Below are 20700 nucleotides of genomic sequence, written 5' to 3'. Positions count from 1 at the left end.
CTCTCTCTCTCTCTCTCTCTTTAGAATAGTAACCGATTATAATCCTGGGAACTAGCAAAAGATCTCTGAAAGAAAGACGTGGACAAAGAGCTGAAACGGAGTCATCTGCTTACCTTCATGGGCTTTGTATGGTAGTTCGGTCACTGCTGGCTGGATCTTTGGTTCTGGTGGCAGATGCTGATTGGTTGAAAAATGCTCCACATTTTCAGTCTGCCTGATTGGTGGCACTGGGACCTCAGAAGATTTTGTCACCTGGATTTCCACACGTTTGGGAGCAACATCAGGCAAAGACGGACTAGTGGCTTCAACTCTGCGCTGGGTTGGTTCAGGGATCTTTGAGGGGACTTCCATTCTGCGAAGAGCTTGGTCCTGTGGCTTACTTATACTGATCTCAGTCCTTCTGGGAGGAGTCTCAAGAGGCTTGTGTCCCAACACATCTGTTCTCTTGAGGCCAAATCTTGATGCTCCTGAGGTGGAATTTTCCACTTGCTTAGATGATATGTCAATGGAGATTTCTGTTCTTCTGGACACTGGTTCAGGATGTTTTGGCCCAGAAATCTCAACTCTCCTTAAAGAGGACTTGGGAGATTCCCCATGTCTGGAAGGAGTTTCTGAATTCCTGGCCCCAAGATCTTGGAATTTCTGTGTGGAACTGGACACTGTGGACCTTGCAATAGGATTGGGTGCCCGCCTTTGTGGAGTGGAAGAATTTGAAGGCTGATCTACTTCTTCAACTTCAAAGGATCTCTTCAAAGCTGAAAGATTAAAAAAAATGGAATTTAAATAACACTATCAGAATTATATAGTTATTGTCCTCAAGTTGCAAATTATATATCAACATTGCTCTTCATTGAATGATATCCCTCAAATTGGATGATATCCTATTTGTTAATTCAAATACTTAAGAAAAGGGGGGGTGACTTGCTGAGTCTTTGGATCTTTAGGGAATTTGTGCTGAAGTGTTAGGAAACTTAATCTGATTTTCAAGCCTTCCCAAATATAGTTGAAAAAATAAGGAATACCTTACTCTTCTTGCCAGTCTGAAGGCTCACAAGATTTCTGTATAAAAATGTATATTTTTATTTATTATTTATTTTTATTTGTCAATTCCTTACAAGATAATAAGTATAAGTAAAAACATAGTTATGAATACATGGATACATATAAGAAAAATTAAAAAATATATAAAAGAAACAATAGGACAGGGACAGTAGGCACGTTGCTTATGTATATACCATATAAAGTCCCTTCTTCTTTTTGAAAATCTTAGTTACATTTAATTTGGAATTTCTTCTTGAAATGTGCTTTGCTCCCAACTCATTACAGTTACAGTATATCCTGGCATAAAAGATACCTAGAATGCCTCTGGAGGAAAATACTGAGTGAACCTCACCAAACATACGCAACAGCCTTTCTTGAAGATTGTCTTGTGGCAATAAGTGAGATTTCTTATTTCTCAATCCTTATTATAACTACCAAGTGGATAAGAAGGGCCACAGAAATAACTGCAGGGCTGCCATGAAGGCATCTAGTGGATAAAGTCACGCATTTTTGTTGGGGTTGGAATCTGGATGAACAAATCTTTTGGAATTGTCTGAGAGAGTTATCCAGAAAGAGATTGAAGGTATTTGCTCTGATGAAATGAGCAGAGTTCCGAGTGCTGTGAGTTCAGCCACCTGTATTTTAATTCCTCTCTCTCCTGGCTGACTAAGGTTTCCTGGGAGGTGACATGTGATTTGGTCCAGACAGTGGCCAATGCTGCACTGTGGGAGGCTGTTCCGCCTGCCTTGAAGAAGACCATTATCAATCTCTTCTTAAGACATTGTTGGTGGACCAAGGGAACTGGAGAATTTTCATCCAGCCTCCAGCATGGCCCTGGAAGAAACAGATTATCTGGATCCTTTCCAGTTAGGATTTGGGCTTAGCTATAGTACTGTGAAATCATTGACCGCACTTCTTGAGGACCTCTGGTGATGTCTCGGTGGCTATCAATACCATAACTTTATCACTGGTATACTTACAATTTATATTGACTATTTCATAGTATGATTGATTGCTTATTGTACCCTATGACTATCATTAGGTGTCGTACCTTATGATTCTCGACTCCTGATGAATGTATCTTTTCTTTTATGTATACTGAGAGCATTTACACCAAGACAAATTCCTTGTGTGTCCAATCACACTTGGCCAATAAAGTATTCTACTTCTACTTCCATTGTTCATGGTATTCTTCTGGCCCAGCCAAGGAAAGTGGGAATTGGAGCTACTGTATTGCAATGGTTCCCTTCCTTTATTCATGGCTATTCCAAATTGATGTTAGTGGGGGGGGGGGAGCACTTGAACCTGAAACTCATACTTTGTGGAGAACCTTCAGCTTCTACTTTCTCACTACACCTATATAATATCTACATGAAACTGCTCAGCATTATCACTAATGTGCTGATGATAAACCAATTGTGCTTCTCTACCCTGGGCTCACCAAGTGATGTCACTGAAGTTCTTCCTTGATGCCTGGAGGCTATGAGGATCTGGATAGAGGAGAATTCTGGTTCAACCCTACTAAGTTTAAGTGGCTGTGGTTGTAAGTCCTCCACTCCTCCCCTGGCTTTGGCTTTGCACATGACATCTCAATCTTAATCATCTCTCATTAGGATTCCGGTAAAGCACTGAATACGGGGATTCCATTGAAGAACATTTGGAAGCTGAAGCTGATCCAGAATGCACCAGCAAAGGGAGTTCTGGGAGTTTCATTACTTGTATAATACCCTGCTCCAGAAGGCTTCCAAATATAGTTCTAGGTGCTATTTATCGCCTTGTCTCCTATAAAGCTCTACATGGGATACAGCCAGACTGTTTGGATGACTGCCTTTCTCCCATTATTTCTACTTGCCCCACCAGATCTAACAGGCTCCAGTCCCCTTTTATCAAATACTAGCACCTTGTTGGACCCCAGAATTGTGCCTTCACTATCTCAGCACCTGTCCTATGGAACAGCATCCTGTCAGAGAGCCAGATGATCCTGACCTGACATTGTTACTTTTCAAGTTCTGAATATCTGACGCTTCTCTAGGCATTTGGGCCAGAATGTTAAGTGAGCTCTGCTGCTGATGTAGTTTTATGCTTGGGATGTAATGTATATCTTGGGTGTCATGGGTCATTGCTCGAAGCCGTTGTTTTAATCCGTGCACACAACCCACAGTCACTGTTGAGAGATGGGTAGTCATTTACATTATTAAAATAAATAAATATAGTCCCACCAAAATATTGGATGCCTTCCAAAACAACAAAAATCTCAAAGTCTTCCAGCCAAATGATCAAAATAATTGTAGGGCACTGACTAGAAAAATAGCTCAAGATCATCAACATCTATAGATAGGATCAGGCACAAATCTGACACATCAATTTGTCCAACTCCCAAGGGTGAGTTGGCCAGACACTTGGCTTAGATGCATTAATTACTTGGCATGTTTCAAAAACTGCACTATCAGCCTCTTCCTCATACTTAGCCCTTTTAGGTTTTATTAGAAAAGCAGCAAAGGGAAGCATTTGTTTATTAGGTCAGCTGAGCTTTCCACGAAGCAGTAGTGCTCAAACCAAGAAAACATTTCGGTATACTTTGGAGTGTGGTTTCTACTACATAGAAAATTAATCATTTACAAAATCCTCATTCTAAACTTTATGAAACACCAAAGGCACAGTACAAGATGACCTATTGCTCAGTGCCCTTGTTGCAAGGCATTACTAGTGAATAGACAATAAAATCCATACAAGTAATCATATCTACAGCTAAAACAGGGATTCTCAAATTGAACTTGATGGAGTTCCATGACAGACCATAGGCAACAAGAGTTTGCTCAAAATTCACAGTCAGAGGTGTATATAGAATTTTTTTCCCCCCAAGGAAAAGGTCAAACTTGATTCCTAGTCATTTGAGAATCATTAATTTGGTAAAAATGTTAAACCCTCGGGTAATTGTGAAACACAATTTCACAATTGTGAAAACTTGTGAAAGTTTTAATTTATGAACATTGGAAACATTTTGTTATTGTCATAAATGGTGAACCTTTTGGGACAGTAACTGAGGCATCTTTTTTGTAAAATACAATGTTCATATATACATTTCCATAAATTACAATAATCATGCATTGCATCTTTTTGCTAGTTTTCTGTCGTTTGAGTTTTGTCTCTTCTGGGACAAAAAAAAAACATTTTTAAGGTTTTGCAGCCTGAATAAACTGAAACTACCTGATCTAGAGAATGGGGAAAGAATGAGAATCCAGTGACATATAAGTTATGACTTGTATGGAGAACTTTTTAAGGTCATAATTATGACCTTAAAAATCCTTTTGAACACTCAAAAAGATTCACAAAGTTTAAGCACTTCTCTCTATATCTGTATCTCGATATAGATACATAATTGGATCATCTCAAGAGCATTGGTCATGTTGGCTGGGACTGCTGGAAGTGATATTTGAGCAACATCTGTGGGGCTACATATATGAAGTGTTGACAGTGTACCGAGAAACAAGTACAGCCGAGTGTGATCATGCATCTACCACAACACATTTTTAATATTGGTATGTGTATAGGGTAGGATGAAAAATGGAGGCAACACATTGCTGCGTTAATTATTTTACTTGGGTTCTGTTTAATTATGAATTACCTGGCTATTACAATCAATTTTATTTAATTTCACAACACTTGGAGATTGGAAGATTGGTTCAGGAAGGCTGAAATGCTTAGCATGCAAGACCACATCTGGTATACTGACAGCAAGATTGTTATTTTAAGCTTCAGTGGTGTGTTGCTGGCACCAGCAGCACAATCATTGCAGCCAGCAAACATCACAGTGTGCTTGCAACATTATACTTAACCTTCCTGCTTTCTGCATTACCGCCAATTAAGATAAATAGCTGTTTACATGCTGTAGTGCATTTGTTAGGTAATGAGATACATTATCTTTTGAAAGAGGTTAAGTGTCTGCTTTGTTAAAACTGGCACTCAGAAAGCATCAGATCTTTATTGTTATGAAATCGAGACAACAGTATCATGAGTAACAAAAATTTCAAAAGCACGGAACAATAAACTCAAAGGAACTCAAAAGACCAGCAGCAAACAAACAAGACAATGAAGCAAAATGGTATTGTGTACTCTTACAGAGTAAGGGTTAACAAACCTAGCCTTCCAAATCAATCCAAATTGTTCTAGTTAATTTTGAAATGTAATCTGATCACAGATTTCAGGAGAGAAAGAATAACATACAAGTGTGGTTTGTGGCTGTGGGTGGAGTCTCAAGAAAGAATAGCTTTGTCAGCAGATTCCCCAAATTATCCGGCTGGCTGGGAAGACACCTGGAAGATGCCAGATTTGGAAAGACAGTTGCAGAATCTTGAGACCCCTGGAAATGTCATTCTTCCAAATGGAAATGGAAGATGTGGGAAAATGGTGACAGAGGGCCATTCTGAAAAGGTGAGTAAATGAGAGGCGGAACAGGAGAAGGGGGGGAAAAGTATGAAACAAGCTACAGATGATGCAAGGTCTAGTGCAGAATGCACAACTTCAGAAGATCACAAAGACTGTGACTTTTCAACCCAGAACATGCCTCAGTCCTCACAAAAAAGGTTCTGGTTTTGACACATTCCCTTGAAATTTTTAAGTTAAATCCTGCAATGCAGATGCAACAGGTCTAGCAGTCCATAGTAATGGTGATCTTTGTCTAACTCCCACAGAACTGATTTCACCATGCATAACACCTTCTTTTCATTACTGTCTAGATAACATCTGCATCTTAGCAAGCATAAACAGCAGACATATACTTTTGTAGTGTGTGCACATCTTCTAGGTTCAGGCAGACTATAAAGGAAGTGGGAGAACACATAATAAACTTTGGTTTGAGAGAGGACAGGAAGAAGAAAGACTCCCCAGCTAAAAATTGGTTTGCAAAGACTTTTCAATCTCTATTCATTATATTGTTTTCTTCAGTTTGGGGAGATAGAATGCAGATTAATATTTTTCTGACAGTTACTAATATGAAAAGACAAATTCCAACTAAAACCTCAGGAAAAATCAAGTTTAGTTTAGGGATATATTAGCCTCTTGAGCAAGCTTTTCCTTTTTCCAAATTTCTGTAACTCTGCTCAATGTAGGCATCTTTTGCCCTAATCTTATTTTCACCTGCTGTTACCTTGTTTTCAGTTAAGAGAAGTTCAATAAAGATGACTGGATGAAGCATATAGATTACAAGAACTAGTAATCTAAATTAAGAATTTAATAATCTAAATTGAGAATAAGACATTAGAAATTACCTAATATGTCCTGAATCAAAGAAAGGTAAATATTGTGTGACCCAACACACTTTATCTGTGTTTGACCTTGAGATAGGAAGTATCCACTCTGCAGAACAAGACAGTCTTCTATCCTGTTTGACTCTGAGGCCACCATGATAGAAATTTTGTTCTTGATTTTTCAAGTCAAGGAACAACAGAGCCTCTTTAAAAGAGGTTGGGTGGGAGAACTGATCTTGTCTCCACGCGTGAGAAATATATTTAACCTGTTAAGCCTCTCAGAACCTGAAAAAGGCCTAATAATAAGAGACAGTGAACAGGACTTCCACTTAATAGGGGTAAATGAAAATCAATCTGGTGTAGTGGTTAAGGCATCAATCCACAATTTGGGAGATTGTGAGTTCTAGTCCCACCTGTGGCACAAAGCCAGCTAGATGACTTTGGGCCAGCCATTTTCTCTCAACTCACCTCATAGGGTTGTTCTGTGCGGAAAATAGTAGGAGCAAGGTGTTTAGATATGTTTGCCACCTTTGCCTCAGCTATAGGAAGGAGGCGATGGCAAATCACTTTTGAAAACATTGCGTAGAAAATGTCAGGGACTTGCCAAGACAGTGTCTAAGACTTGGACATGACTGGAGCAAAAAAGCAGGGGAATGGGTATAAATACGATCAGAACTATGATGTGATTTTTAAAAATTATACTATGCTATTTTTAAGCCTATTCCCTACCTCCCACAACCATTTGCCTTAAAGAGCAAAATGTATCTTTAAAAAAGCTGAGTTTGAAAAGAGACTAATGAAAATCCCCCAAGTTTTTCTTTTTATTTCTTAGCATGGCTAAAGATAGAATTTGCTGGTTGCTATAGATTAGGTGTTGGCAATATATGGCTCTTCAGATGTGGTTTGATTCCCATCATCCCTCACTTTAGAGCATGGCGGTTTAAGGTTGTTGGAAGCTCAAGCTCAATAACATCTGCATAACCACTCTGGTGTGAAGCAGGAACAATTTGAACGTCTCCAAACCAAGGCAAAAGAAAAGCCCTATAAACATTGTCAAAGGGCAAAAAACAAATATATGTGGTCAAAGACAGCCTGCTGTATTGCCTTTCAAGAGATTTAAAACTACAAATAAGCCAATATATGTCAAGTTTCTTTGTCTACAAAAGCCAACAATAATATGTGGAATGAATAAATCAACACAGAATCTTTGCAAACTATTTCAAGTTGAGGAATGAACTAGCTTCTTTTGCAATACAATCCTATAAATATCCAGTCATAAATAGACCCAACTGAGTTCAATTGACTTTACTCCCATATAATTATGTATAAGAATACAAGATTCAACCACAAATACAAAGGCAAGATTTCTAACTGCTTCAATCTTAAAATATTTTTTTAATTGTTGAATATCTACTGCTGATTAGCAAACAGAGCAATCTTGACTTAATTATTAGCTTTGCCTCCCTTGAAAGAAGGCATCTCAAAATGTACCTGTATATGGAAAATTCATTCCTGAAAGGTTAAAGAAAATTATTTAACACCACAAGTTTGTCTTCCTTCTCCCAAGCTTTGTCCATTTACAACAGAAACAAACCAAAGCTACTTCTTCAAAGTTATGATTTTTATTTAGTCAAGCATAGTAACAACAAACTTCTATACACTTCCAACCTTAAAGTTATATTTCCCACCAGTAAATACCAAACCATTGTCAAAGTTCATTGGGAGCTATCTTGAAACAGGGGGATTCTAAGTAGGAAAACAAGACATGAGCCTACGGACAGTTTAAACCAGGGGTCTCCAACCTTGGCAACTTTAAGCCTGGGCTTAAAGTTGCCAAGGTGGGAGACCCATAGTTTAAATAAAGTTATATTTATTTTTAAAATATCCACTGGAATATTTCAATTTCATCTTTTTTTTAAAAAAAAAAGGTATTGTTTTTTAAATACACACTGAATTATTTCAGTTTAATCTTATATTGGGACAACATAAATTTTTCATGATATATTTTAATATAGACATGTAAAAAGTATTCCTAGGTCAATATCCAGAACTTTTTATCAAACACCTTGCCTTCTTTCAAACAGAGTTAAATACTTCTGCTGAACAGAAGTATGAAATAGTATACATTACATCATCATTCTGTCAGAACTTACCCTTCCATCCTTCCACCATCCAATTTCAACTGTCAGTATCTATTATCCCAAAGGTGCTTTTTTTTCAATAGGCAACTAGACTTTGTCTTTTTGCTTGAAGACGTTTTGCTTCTCATCCAAGAAAAGCTTGGGCGAGAAGAAGATTCTTGGATAAGAAGCTACATGTCTTACAGCCAAAAAGCAAAGTCCAGTTTTTCCTTTTGGAAAAAAAAAAAAAACACCTTTGGGACAACCATGACCTGGATGACTGAGAATTTTCATAGACACTGTCACTACCTATCTTTCCATCCCCGCCATCATCTCAACTGGTGAAGCTTCTTGAATGAGAAGCTTCTTCTTCCTCAAAGGAAAAACAGTCCAGTTACTTTTTAAAAAGCACCTTCGATACACATTAGATCAGTTTTCTTCAACCTAGAGCTTTCCAATTCCAGATCTCTAAATCCCCAAACTGTGTGGGGAAAGTTGTATTTGATTATACTGTATAGATCTCTTACTCCTCCAACACACACACACATTCCAATGATGTTTAAATGGCAATGTATTTGACTAGGTCACCGGAAGAAGACATGTACACCAAAATAAAGGTCTCATATCCATATGAAAGAGATATGGGCCAATGAAACTTTGATTCAAATACCTACTGAACTCCAGACAAAGCCTTCCCTTTTTTCACATGATGAATAATCTTTGAGGCAAGTTTCTCTATCTTCTAGCTTGCAGTTGAAGTATCTGATACTCATGGTAATTATGACCACCAAAAAAACCCCAAACCCCACTTTCACCTCATTTAAATTAGTTTCAAATATTTCCTGTCTGTGTTACAACACTTTGCTGTAAGCCTTCCCAGGAGAGTCCTTCCATCTGTTCAAGCTGGATCAAATAAAACTTGATATCAGTCTCTTTATTAACTTCATTGCAAGAACAGCTCTGGCTAAAATCCATAGAGAACAAAAGAAGTTAAGTTTGCAAAGAGCCCACTCAAATGATACAGAAACCATATGCAAGGAAGTTCCTACAGGAAATCAGTGATAAAAATGGAGGAAGGGGGATTTACTTCTTACAAAATGTAAAATATGCATATACTGAATAAGAGAACATCTCCTGCTTCATCTACAAGATTTTTTTTTAACATTTTGGATTGTTTTGCATTCATGAGAATGATTCCCAAGGATTTTGTACAATAAGTCAAGGGCAGGATTGTAGGCAGCTGCCTGAGATGCATCATGGGGCCAAAATTTAAGTCAGGGCGGGGAAGCCATGGGAATAGGGAGGAAGAGAAATTGAGGAGCAGTCTAGAAATGTGGGATAATAGTTTAAACTAATGGACCACCAAAATACACAGAGATGCACGACAGCTTATAGGACCTTGCTGATCAGACAAGGTCTGATTCAAAGAAGAAATTTTTCCATGCAATTGTCAGCTTCAGTGGAGACAGCTAATTCAAGGATGTGATGGTACCTACTTCCACAAATATATGCTCCAGTCAGCAATTCTATTATTACAAGGATCAGCTCCACAAAAGATAAGAAAGTCCCAATTGGAGTCCTAGTCACTCCTATCAGCTAGACGTAAGAATTTCTGTTCAACCATTAAACTCATTAAGTAATCCCCATCATTTTATGACTTTTGGAGGATTAACAGAATATCAGAATAACAGAGTTGGAAGGGACCTTGGAGGTCTTCTAGTCCAACCATCTGCTTAGGCAGGAAACCCTTTAACATTTCAGACAAATGGTTTTCCAATCTCTTCTTAAATACAGTACTTCTATCTTTAGAGCATTCACAACTTCTGGAGGCAGTGGTGGTATTCAGCTGGTTTGCACCGGATCGGGTGAACCAGTAGCAAGGATTTGGCGTGGGTCGCCGAACCAGTAGTAAGTTTTGGCTGGCCATGCCCCCGACCCGGTCGCCCTCCTGCCCGATGCTCACTTCACCCCGCCAGCCTGACGTTCACCTAAGGTATGTATTTCATTTTTTCCCCTCCCGACAATCAGCTGTACATACAATCAGCTGTGCCAGGATTCCCCTTGCTGAGGCCCAGGAAGGCAAAAAATAGAGGGAGGGACTCCAGTCCACCCTCCATTTTTTTGCCTTCCTGAGCCTCAGAGACTTATGGGAGCAAAAACGCCCCCCCCCCAGGCTCTTCTGAGGCCAGGAAGCTCCCAAAATGGAGTGTGGGGGGGGTGCTGCATGCCCCTCCCATACTTTGTTTTTTCTTCTTCCTGAGCCTTTGAGGAGCCTTATGGGAGCAAAAGGCCCTCTCCAGAGGCTCCTCTGAGGCCCAGAAGGCTCAAAACATGGGTGGAGAAGTGGCTGCAAAAAAAGCCACGCCCACCCAGTCACATGGCCATGCCCACAGAACCGGTAGTAAAAATAATTTTGAATCCCACTACTGACTGGAGGCAAGTTATTCCACTGATTAATTGTTCTGTCAAAAAATTTCTCCTTAGTTCTCTATTGCTTCTCTCCTTAATTAGTTTCCATCCGTTGCTTCTTACCCTGCTTCAGGTTCATTTAGATTAGAAGAACCCAGATTGGGAAGGTTTTTGTAACAGATACACAGTAAAAGGATATGAACTGCAGTTCCTCAAATCCCTAGATTTACACAGAGCTCTTCTGGCTCCTGCTTCTCCAGGGCAAATCCTGATGAAGTTATGCATTCCCAAAGACAGCTTGATCATAGCAGCATTAAAATATAAACATTTCCCCCCACAAGGTTTGACAGCTTGGTAAACACACTTTTAGATCATTCTCGGTAACAGCAGCAACTTTGATAGGAAACCAACTACAGTCCTCTTTGCTCCAGAAAGGATGGGGAGGAGGAAAGTGACAGCAAGTGGCTGACCAATCACCAGAGCCACCCCCCAGCTGCAAGGGAAAGGAAAGGTCAGTAGGACAAGGTGGAGCCACTGCAAGCAAGCAAAGTTCAACAAATACAAGTAGGGTGATGGGCAGAGAGCTCAAAGAGGAGCAGTCATGGGGGAAAAAAGTCATTCCTTCTGCTGCCTCTTCACTCCCTTGCTCTTCCAAGTACAATATTCAAATAGTGAACTCAAGAGCTGTCAAGGAAAGTCAGACCCTCTTTTTATTTAAAAAAAAAAAATCACCTATTTTCATAGGGGTCTTGCTGCATCTCTCCTCATACCTTAGAACTACGTGGATGTTAGAAAGATGGAACATTATAACAATGAGACTGGGCAGGCAGGGAAAGCACTCGGAAGGCACCCACTTCATGAATCTTGACCTTGCAATGAGATAAAAGAAGTACCTTGACTTACTCCTCTTAATGTTGATTGCAAAGTCTGGGGAACTTGCAAGCTTGGCAGGAAAGGCATATATAACATCAGGCAGGCATGTCTTTTTTTATATATATATAAATTTTATTTGGGTTTTCACCCAAATAAATACAAGTAAAATTTCTGGTCCCGGGTTATCACTTCTCCATACAGACACAAATTCAATTTCATATTCATCTTAGTGTTCTATTCCCTATCTTATTACTGTTTTAACATTTTCTCAATAACTTTTCCCTTCCCTTAGTTTTCTCAATCTTACTTTTAATTATCTTGTTCCTTTCTAAATTCAATTATATATATCTTTTTCTAAGTTTCAATATCTTTCTAGTCATTATATTTATACTTTTGTCTGTCCTGTTTCAATTTCATATTTTCTTTTTTATTAAACAAAATTTTTCCCTGTAGTTACTAATTGGAGTATGACACCTTTGTATATTTTAATTTTTATCCATTCAACTCTTATTTAAACTTCAATTTATGCCTTTACAATTATAACATTCAATATAACACATAACTTCCAGTCAAATTCTGCTTGGTACATTCTTAAAATATGCACTAAGTTCTTAAAGAGAATATATTCTTTCATGTTCCTCTTCGCTTAAATTTTTATAACACATTTATAATAATTAAAATGTTTCCCTCCTTTCCTAATTTCATTCTCTTATTCTCTTTATTTCATTTATTTATTAAACATTCTATTACATTACAATGAGTATTTTATCTATCATTTTAATCACACTTGTTTCATATTTTCAAAGTTCATTTCTATTTCTAATATAACAATTCTATCTTATGCACCCTTGCAGAATCCCCCTTTCAATTAAGTTTTCACCCATTATCTCTGTGGCTTCTAAATAGGTGTATACCCTTAATCCTTGTACGTTTTCCCTGTTTCTCTATGTCCTGTTTCTGTCCTTTATAATTTCTTTTCCTTTCCCTCTTCCCCTCTTCTTCTCCCTTCCCTTTTTGACCCCTTCTCTCTCTAATTCTGTTTCTCTCTTCTGTAATCCTCTCTTCTGTTTCTTCCTAATGTTGTAATTACTTTTCAAACTATTCTTTTTTTGGGTTGTTTTTTCAGATCTTAATTTTTTCACTCTCTTTCCCCCCCCTTTCCTCTCTTTTCCCCACATAGAAATACTTGGTCATTGAAGATGGCTTCTTCTTTGTCCCGCCCTTCTTGTTCTACAGGCATTTCTTGTTGTTTCTCATAGTTCAGGATCTCCATTTCTAAAAATTGAAATACGAAGCCAAAAGAACCTCTTCTTTCTTGTGCATCTTCTTTCTGTTTTTTAAATTCCATTCTCAATTCTTCCAAGAGTGATACCATTTAAAAAACTTTTAAACAACCATCCAATTAATTTTAGTCCTTTAGATCCAATAGCCAAAAATCCAAAAATCACCAAGTAATCCAAATAATCCAAAGCTGTTTCTTCTTGCTTCTTTTTTCCACTTTATCTTCCTGGGGTTCTCTTATCTTGTTACAGAGTTTCAGTTAAAATGTATCTTTTAGGAATCTTGTTAAAGTTTCACTGTTAATTCCTTTCACTTCCAGGTGGTTTCCTCCATTTTTCCAGATCCCACTCTTTTGTTTTTTTTCCTTCTTTTAAAAGTTTTTGAGAATCCAGAAATCTTTATTATCCCTTTGACATTTTATTTTCAGCTTAAATACCTGTTAATGTCAAAGTGTTTTCTGCTGGTTTCTTGCTTAAATCTCTTAGTTGTCAATATAGGGAAGAAAAGAAAAAAAACAAATCCTTTCCCTTCCCTCTCTCATTCGCCACTTCAAAGTCTTCTTTGGGAACAATGTTGTTCTTTATAATTCAAATTCCAGGGTACCTTATATTGTTGCTTTTTCAGTTTGACCCGGTCAGCCAAAACTTTCTCTTCTTATCTTCCTCCTGCACATTCTTTTCCGGTTGAGTTCTTCTTTGAGGTGGCCATTTCTGACCACTGCTGCAACCTCCTTCGGGAAAGGGAGTAATGGCTAGCTGGGGAGGAGAGATGTGACTCTCCTCGACCCTGCTGGCAGTCTCCCCCCTCTTCACCACCTCTACGGGGTAGCTTAGCCCCGAAACCAGCCAGCTCGGGGCGCTCCAGCAGCAAGCACAGATCAAAACTGTGCACGATCGCAGATTTCGGTCTGTCGCCGAAGAAGCTCAAACCGGAAGCCAGGCAGGCATGTCTTTTGTTATCTCTTGTTTGGCTAAGTATAAATTTTCCTGGGTAATTTTCCAAGTAATACTTTTTCTGTAAAGGCATCTGGTCCAGCTAGAGCCCTTTTCAGCTGACTAAAGCTGGGAATGGCAACTAGGAACACGAGCTAGCTGAGTATATAAGGTTTGCAAGTAACTGGGGAGATACACTAGCAGCAGGAGGAGCACAAGCAAATCAAGCAAAAGACAAGCAACTAGCCCAGGGGTGTTAAACTTGCAATGACATGTCATCATGTGATGTATCAAAACTTTTTCCCCCTTTGCTAAACGGGGGGTGGGCATGGCCATTGCGTGACACACATCCGGCTTGCAGCTTGTGAGTTTGACACCCCTGAACTAGCCCCTAAAGTACTATTTGTTTTCAGAGTTTCTCAGTCACAGTGAATTCTGGTAGTGGAATGCCATCATGGATTTTGAAGATTTCAGGCTTAAGGAAGGCCCAAGCCCAGACCTTCAATATCTTTAGGCAATGAACTAAAGCAGAAATCCCCCAAGACACCATTTGATCCTAAACTACTATAGTTCTTCTCTCACCAGCTTGTCAGGCAGTTCTCTGCCACACATACAACCGACTTTTAGAACTACAAAATAAATTCAGTTACAAAGGAATATGTGACTAAAGAGGCAAGCACCATCTCCCTTTCATGAACTGCAAAGGAATCAAGAGAGCAAAGAATGCAAGACTTTAAAATATTTTGCATACTTCCAAAGGAAGCTTATATTGTGCAATTTATCCTGTCCCATTTGAAGATTTTTATAGGGCTGTCAGATGTCACTGTGATATTTCCATATTTTCTGATTGATTCTTCTTTCTTTTTAATTCCAGGGAAAAAAGTATTTATTTATTTTTTTAAAAAAAGATAATTTCGCTACGAGTTTTTGGTGATTGTGGTTGATGCCATCTGTATATTGCGAGCAGCCTTTTAATCAGATCCCCAGCACCTCACATAATTTATTCTAAGAGCCAAGCATTGATCTCTGAAAGTGAAAATATAATTACTGCAGAAAACTGAGTCATAACAATTCAGCAAAACAAAAGCTCATGATTCCATGTAAGGATTTTTGAGATCAAATCACGACTAAGTGGCTGTACTCTCTATCCCTTTTTTCCCCTTCAAGCTTCTTGCATTTTTGGAACATCAAAAAATGTCATCCACTACATTTGAACTTCAGAGAATAACTGCTAAATCGGGCTGTTGGCACTTCTATATGGGGATGGTGGTTAGACAGATTAGTTACAACTGAGCACATACAAATTTTGTAGCATTTATCCACCAAAATAAATATCCTCCCCTTCCCCCCCGCCTTTGGAACAGCACCACTTTAGGACAGTATTTCATGAAAAGGGGCATTGGGAAGGACAGTCTTTCTCAATCCACACAATTGTGTTGCATTATAACTTTCATAGTTCCTACTAGAACAACACAAGATTTTGGGGGCTACAGTGGAACACATTGGAGGCTGACAGGATGGAGAACACCAATGTAGGAAAAAATATGTGAAGATTCCACTGGATTAATCTGCACTATTGCTCTATTCCATTATATGTGGCTTGTAGTCCCTATCCTTCTTGTGTTTCTTAACACACTCACACTCACATATACATCTGTTTTTCCTCCTAACATGTGCAGAGCCAAAAAAACTTCAGGCCACTGCAGTTTCTTTTACATTATCATGTTATCATACACATTCCATGCTGGAAAAAATAATGTGTGAAATACCTCTTGGCTACCAGAAAGTAAAATTTAGTATGAATTAAATGTTTAGAAAAGTGGTTTTTTTTTTAAAAGATCTGTCACCCACCTCTAATCTAATAGGAAGAAGTTTAAATGTTTCCAACTATAGTACTAGTTGACTCTGTTTTCCTCAAAATATATCTGTATCAAAGGTATGTTTTAGGAATCATTCCTTTTTGTTGGAACCATATCTTTGAAAGGGGGCAGAAGGAATTCTTAGCAATCTAATCCAAGCCAAACTTCCAAAATGAATCCTGAAAGTAAATGGACATATAAGCATTGTGATGTTATAAATCTATATCAATTGGCAAATACTCCCAATGCCACTTCGTTTCTCTCCCGCTGAGTATTTCTATTAGTCCTATCTTCAATCCTTCTATTTCTTTTTCTTCCTTTCTCCCAACCCCAAAATTTCTTTTTTGATTGACTTGTGCAATTTAACTCAGACCAGATTAGAATCCTCTTTTGAATCTTAATTTACTAACTGAAGACAATGACAGGCAAAGCTATCATTAATTAAATAGCCAACAGTTTAATAGTATAAGAGAGCTGGACAGTAAAAATGAGTTAAAGTTTCTAACCACTATAGATACTTTGTAATAAACATTGTACGCTTTCCAATTTCACCATCATTTTTGCTGCCACAGGGTAACATATCTGTCCCTTTGGAAACTATGTATGTTCCTATTAGGTTAAGTCAGAGACTGGGAGATTCCTTCAAATACTGACTTAAGCAAACAGACATAACAAAGCAAAATAGACATATTTTGCAACACACATTCTTCAAACTGTTCCTTGGCACGTGCAGCTCAGTCCAGTTTTAATTCTCTTGCGATAAACAAAATGTTCCTTTCAGAGTGTTAGTTATGTTACTGTTATGGTTATTGCATTATAACACATGAGTCCCTTTCCAACTGTGGCAGAAAGGATTCCATCCCCTACTTTACGATACTTTAGAATTATGAGAGAAGTTAAGTGTTCGGAAGTTTCCATTGTGATCCAAGCTGTAGCTTGCATGCTTCACACTGAGGGCAAGAGTGGTGCTAGATTTTTTTTTTAACAAAAAACATGTAATGAAGACACACAGAACTCTGATTTCATCGAAAGGTGTAGGGCCAGAGCAGCTATTACAACCGCAAAACTGAGATATTAAATATTCCAACAAGCGGCCCCAAGTTCAAAAGAAAAGGAGCACGAAAGTGAAACATACCTCCTACAGGTGGTCGCAAACATTTTTCAGAATAATGAAAGCTCACCTCATCTCCATATAGGACTGATACAAGGGCTCGTGATTCACTTCATGGGGGGCTTATAAGTCTTGGGCAATGTTCCCTAACAGGGCAAGGCTACTCCCCCATAAGTGCCATACACCAATTCCCCAATTCCTTACTGGTCTTCTAATCAGGAAAGCTGACAGTTGTATCATGCCTTCTACCACCTAACCCACACTTCAAGAAGAGTATTAGGCCCTTCTGGCTGTTCACTGATGAATATGGGAAAGAATTACAAAGACATGGAGGCCAAGCCATCCAGGTGAGGTCTCTCCTCTCCTCTAAAGCAGCAGCATGATTGGGGCAGAAGCAGCGCCCAGAGAGATTCTCACACCTTTCTGTAGTTATCCGCATTCCCAAATGAAGGCCTGTAAAGAATAATTCTTATTCTTTCAGAGAAACATCTGGCAGTCCCTTCATGGTATGAAGCAGGAAAAGAGAAAAGAAATACAAAGAGAAAATAGCATAGCCTTCACAGGGTCTGTTTTTCCATCCCGCTGCAGGCATTCTGTCTCATGATTGCACTATCATTTATTTGGATAAATATTTGGAATGGTTCTGAGTCCCCCAAACTCCAATATTTTCTTTGAATTCATAGCATGCTCCCAATGAGCCTTTATATGTATTACCCAATTTAGATAGATAGATAGATAGATAGATAGATGATAGATAGATGATAGATAGATAGATAGATAGATAGATGATAGATTGATCGATAGATCGATAGATCGATAGATCGATAGACAGACAGATAGACAGATAGACAGACAGACAGACAGATAGATAGATGATACATAGATGATACATAGATATAGACAGGCAAACAGCCTGTCAGAGAGAGGGAGGGAGAGGAGAGGGAGAAATAAACCATTCTGGTTTATTAAAAAAACATTTTACTTTGTTTTATTTTTTATTTTATTTTATTATTTTTTAAATTTATATGCTGCCATCTCAAGAGCAGAGGTGGTATTCAGCAGGTTCTGAGCAGTTCTGGAGAGCCGGTAGTGGAAATTTTGAGTAGTTCGGAGAACCGGCAAACTCCACCTCTGACTGGAGATTTTACATTATCCTTCCCCTGCCATGCCCACCAAGCCATGCCCACAGAACCGGTAGTAAAAAAAAATTTTGGATCCCACCACTGCTCAAGAGGGACCTGCCCTTGAAATCCCCATAATACCATGCAATAGTATTACGAAAGCATGTAATGGTACTTCTGTTGATCTCAGAAAGTCACAGGTTAATTGCCTCAGTTCTTGCTTCAGAGGAAATGTTATGACCAAAGTTCTGTGGTGCTTCCTATGAAGACCCACCTCTTCCTGCCTCCCATTTTAAGGATTTCCAGAATGAGCTTCTTCCTCCCATGCTTCCCCTCAAAGAAAGGGAAGAGGAAGGCTGCTTGTTTGTGCAACAATGAGAAATTTATGCTTACAGTTAAGCCAGAGGTTATACGGAAAGAGAACTAGGTTTTCCAGTGATTCTTCCAGCATATTATTAGTGGTGGAGAAAATGACTCTCCACCCCCCCCCCCACAATTGCACAAAACTAACATGTTTCTGCACAGAAGAAATTTACAGAATTTGTTGTCAATGCTTTTAGACTGCTAACCTTTTTATCTTATAAATATACAATCAATTGTATGTTCTCCCTCCTCCTTGATCAAGATTTTCCATCCCCAAATATCCAATAGAATTCTGCAAGTCCCAGAAGCACATATAAGAAAGTGAAGGGAAGTCAAATCTCCATGCCCGAGTTCAAGGCTTGCATAAGTTGGTCTATTCTTTGAATCCTTTATCTGATGCATCCAAGGACACCAGAAGGGCTAGAAAAATTGGTTTAAAAGAGCAAGTTATAAACTCCAACCCAGCTTGTCTAGGATTGGGTGGGTTTTTTTGAACTTAGTATTTCATTATTTCCTTCATTGTGTATTTTTGTATTTTGGGGCTCTGTTAATCTTTTATAATCTTGCTATTTAAAAAAAAAGCAATAAAGTTGGAAGAAAAAGAAAACAACCTTCAAACTGACCTTGGCCATAGACAACACTCCTTTCCCATTTCAGACCACTCTCATTTGCTAGAAGGGTATGTTGTTGAGAGTTTTTATAAAGGCCACTCAAGAATTGTGTACCTGTTTTTGAACACTCAAGCCTGCTATCGCTTTGTCAAGAGGCATTAATGACTCGTTATTAAAATAACCCTTTAAAAAGATAAAGCAAACATGTCCTCCTTTGAGATTTCAGAATTTTAAATTATGAATGAAATTAATTTGGTTTGTCAAGGAGAGACCTGACAAAGTTGACTAAAGACCGCTCTAAAGACCGCTGATCGCTTGGCATCTGACCAAATTCAAAATACGTCATTGCACAACCCACTGAAGAAATCTGAATAAGTTTAGAAAGAGAAAACTCCTAAGAAGTCTTGCCCTCCTGAGAGCATGGCTGAACAGATGAGCATCAAAACCCATCACCTCCTGACTCCAAGACTTCTCAATAGCCGCCCATGGAGCTTTAGAATAGGCAACAAACATTTTCTCTCCTGCTTTATTACATACAGTAAAGCACGGGAGCATGGATCAGGATCCCTGCCAAAGCTCAACACCCGCTCCTCAAGACCCATCCCCAGACTGTGTGTCATGTTCAGCAGATGGTTTCATGTCTTTTTATGGCATCCACAAAGTGGGAGGACAGCAGGGGAAGAAGGCGGAGCCTCCTCGCCGACAGGCGGTAGATCGCAACTCTCTGCGGCTATCGCTCGCGCTCTTTCGTCGGAGAGCCCCAATCATTCTGATTAGGGGCTGAAACTGCCTTGGAGGGGCAGCGGAGTAAGAGGAAGTAGCAAGCCTGATTGTGGGGAGCCGCATCTCCCCCACCCGGGCTTGTTTTTTTTTCCTCCCGAAGACGACTGCAGCGGTGGTCTAAAATGGCCATCCCGAAGAGGATCACTTTGCTCTGTGCTAGAAAAAAATGGAAATGGCAATTGAAGAACAAGAAGAAAGATTCTCAGAGGAGGAGGAATCGACTCAAGGAGAAGACATTTTAAATAGACAATTAACACAAAGAACGCTACAAAGAACTGGGGAAAGGAGGAAGGTTAAAAAGTTGAGTTTTAAGAAAGCAATTAAAAAAGGGAATACCTGTGAAGTTAGGAAAGGCAGGAAGATTCAGCGGAAAAGGGAAAAGGAAGATATTAAGAAAGAGAGGGACATAAATTGGAATGAGAAAAGATATGGGGAAAAGAGGGGGAGGAGAAGCAGCAAGAAACAGGCATATGAAAGAAAGAAATACAGAAATAGTAAAATGTTGAAAGGAAATTGTTTCTTTACAACTAAAAGAAAGTGGGAGGGCAGCAAAGAGGAAGGGTTTCACTAGTTGCTTTGCACATCATGAAATCCAGACACCATGGACAACAAGCAACAAGCCAAACCTAAGACAGCAATTGCAGGATATGGATCAGGAATAGGGTACTGGGCATGATGCCAAAACAGTTTCTTCCAGTTCAAGGATGGGTATCTAGTCATTTAACTTGGCAACCCTGGAAATACTGAAGACCAGAACTTGTGGTCTATTCTTAGAGAAGATTGGGATTGATCTTAGAGTAGTCAAAATTCTCGCTACCCTTTTCACTACCCTTCAATGTTGCCATACCCTTCAATGATGTCTGGGCTACCAGAGGATGGGCAAGAGAAGTGGCTTGAAACGGACGGTCCTATTGTTTCTCTTATTCACACTTTTATTTTTCTTATATGCA

General features: G+C 38.9%; 1 protein-coding gene across 4 annotated transcripts in view; it reads right to left on the bottom strand.

Moving 5' to 3' along the window:
• SEPTIN9 (septin 9) overlaps positions 1–20700 on the bottom strand; it is a 282859-nt gene that overhangs the window by 109611 nt on the left and 152548 nt on the right. For 3 of the 4 annotated variants that reach the window (XM_026667548.2, XM_026667551.2, XM_026667550.2), the window contains one exon: positions 114–755. In XM_026667548.2, the coding sequence (XP_026523333.1) occupies positions 114–755 (642 nt within the window). Of the gene's footprint in view, positions 1–113; positions 756–10939; positions 10971–20700 lie in introns of those variants that run through there. The other variant, XM_087955702.1, reaches the window with a different exon arrangement.

Source organism: Notechis scutatus, chromosome 2 (assembly GCF_049901735.1).
Source record: "Notechis scutatus isolate UNSWTSFEM ecotype Mainland chromosome 2, rNotScu1.2, whole genome shotgun sequence".
Taxonomy (NCBI): Eukaryota; Metazoa; Chordata; class Lepidosauria; order Squamata; family Elapidae; genus Notechis; species Notechis scutatus.
This window is presented reverse-complemented; position numbering and strand designations above follow the sequence as displayed.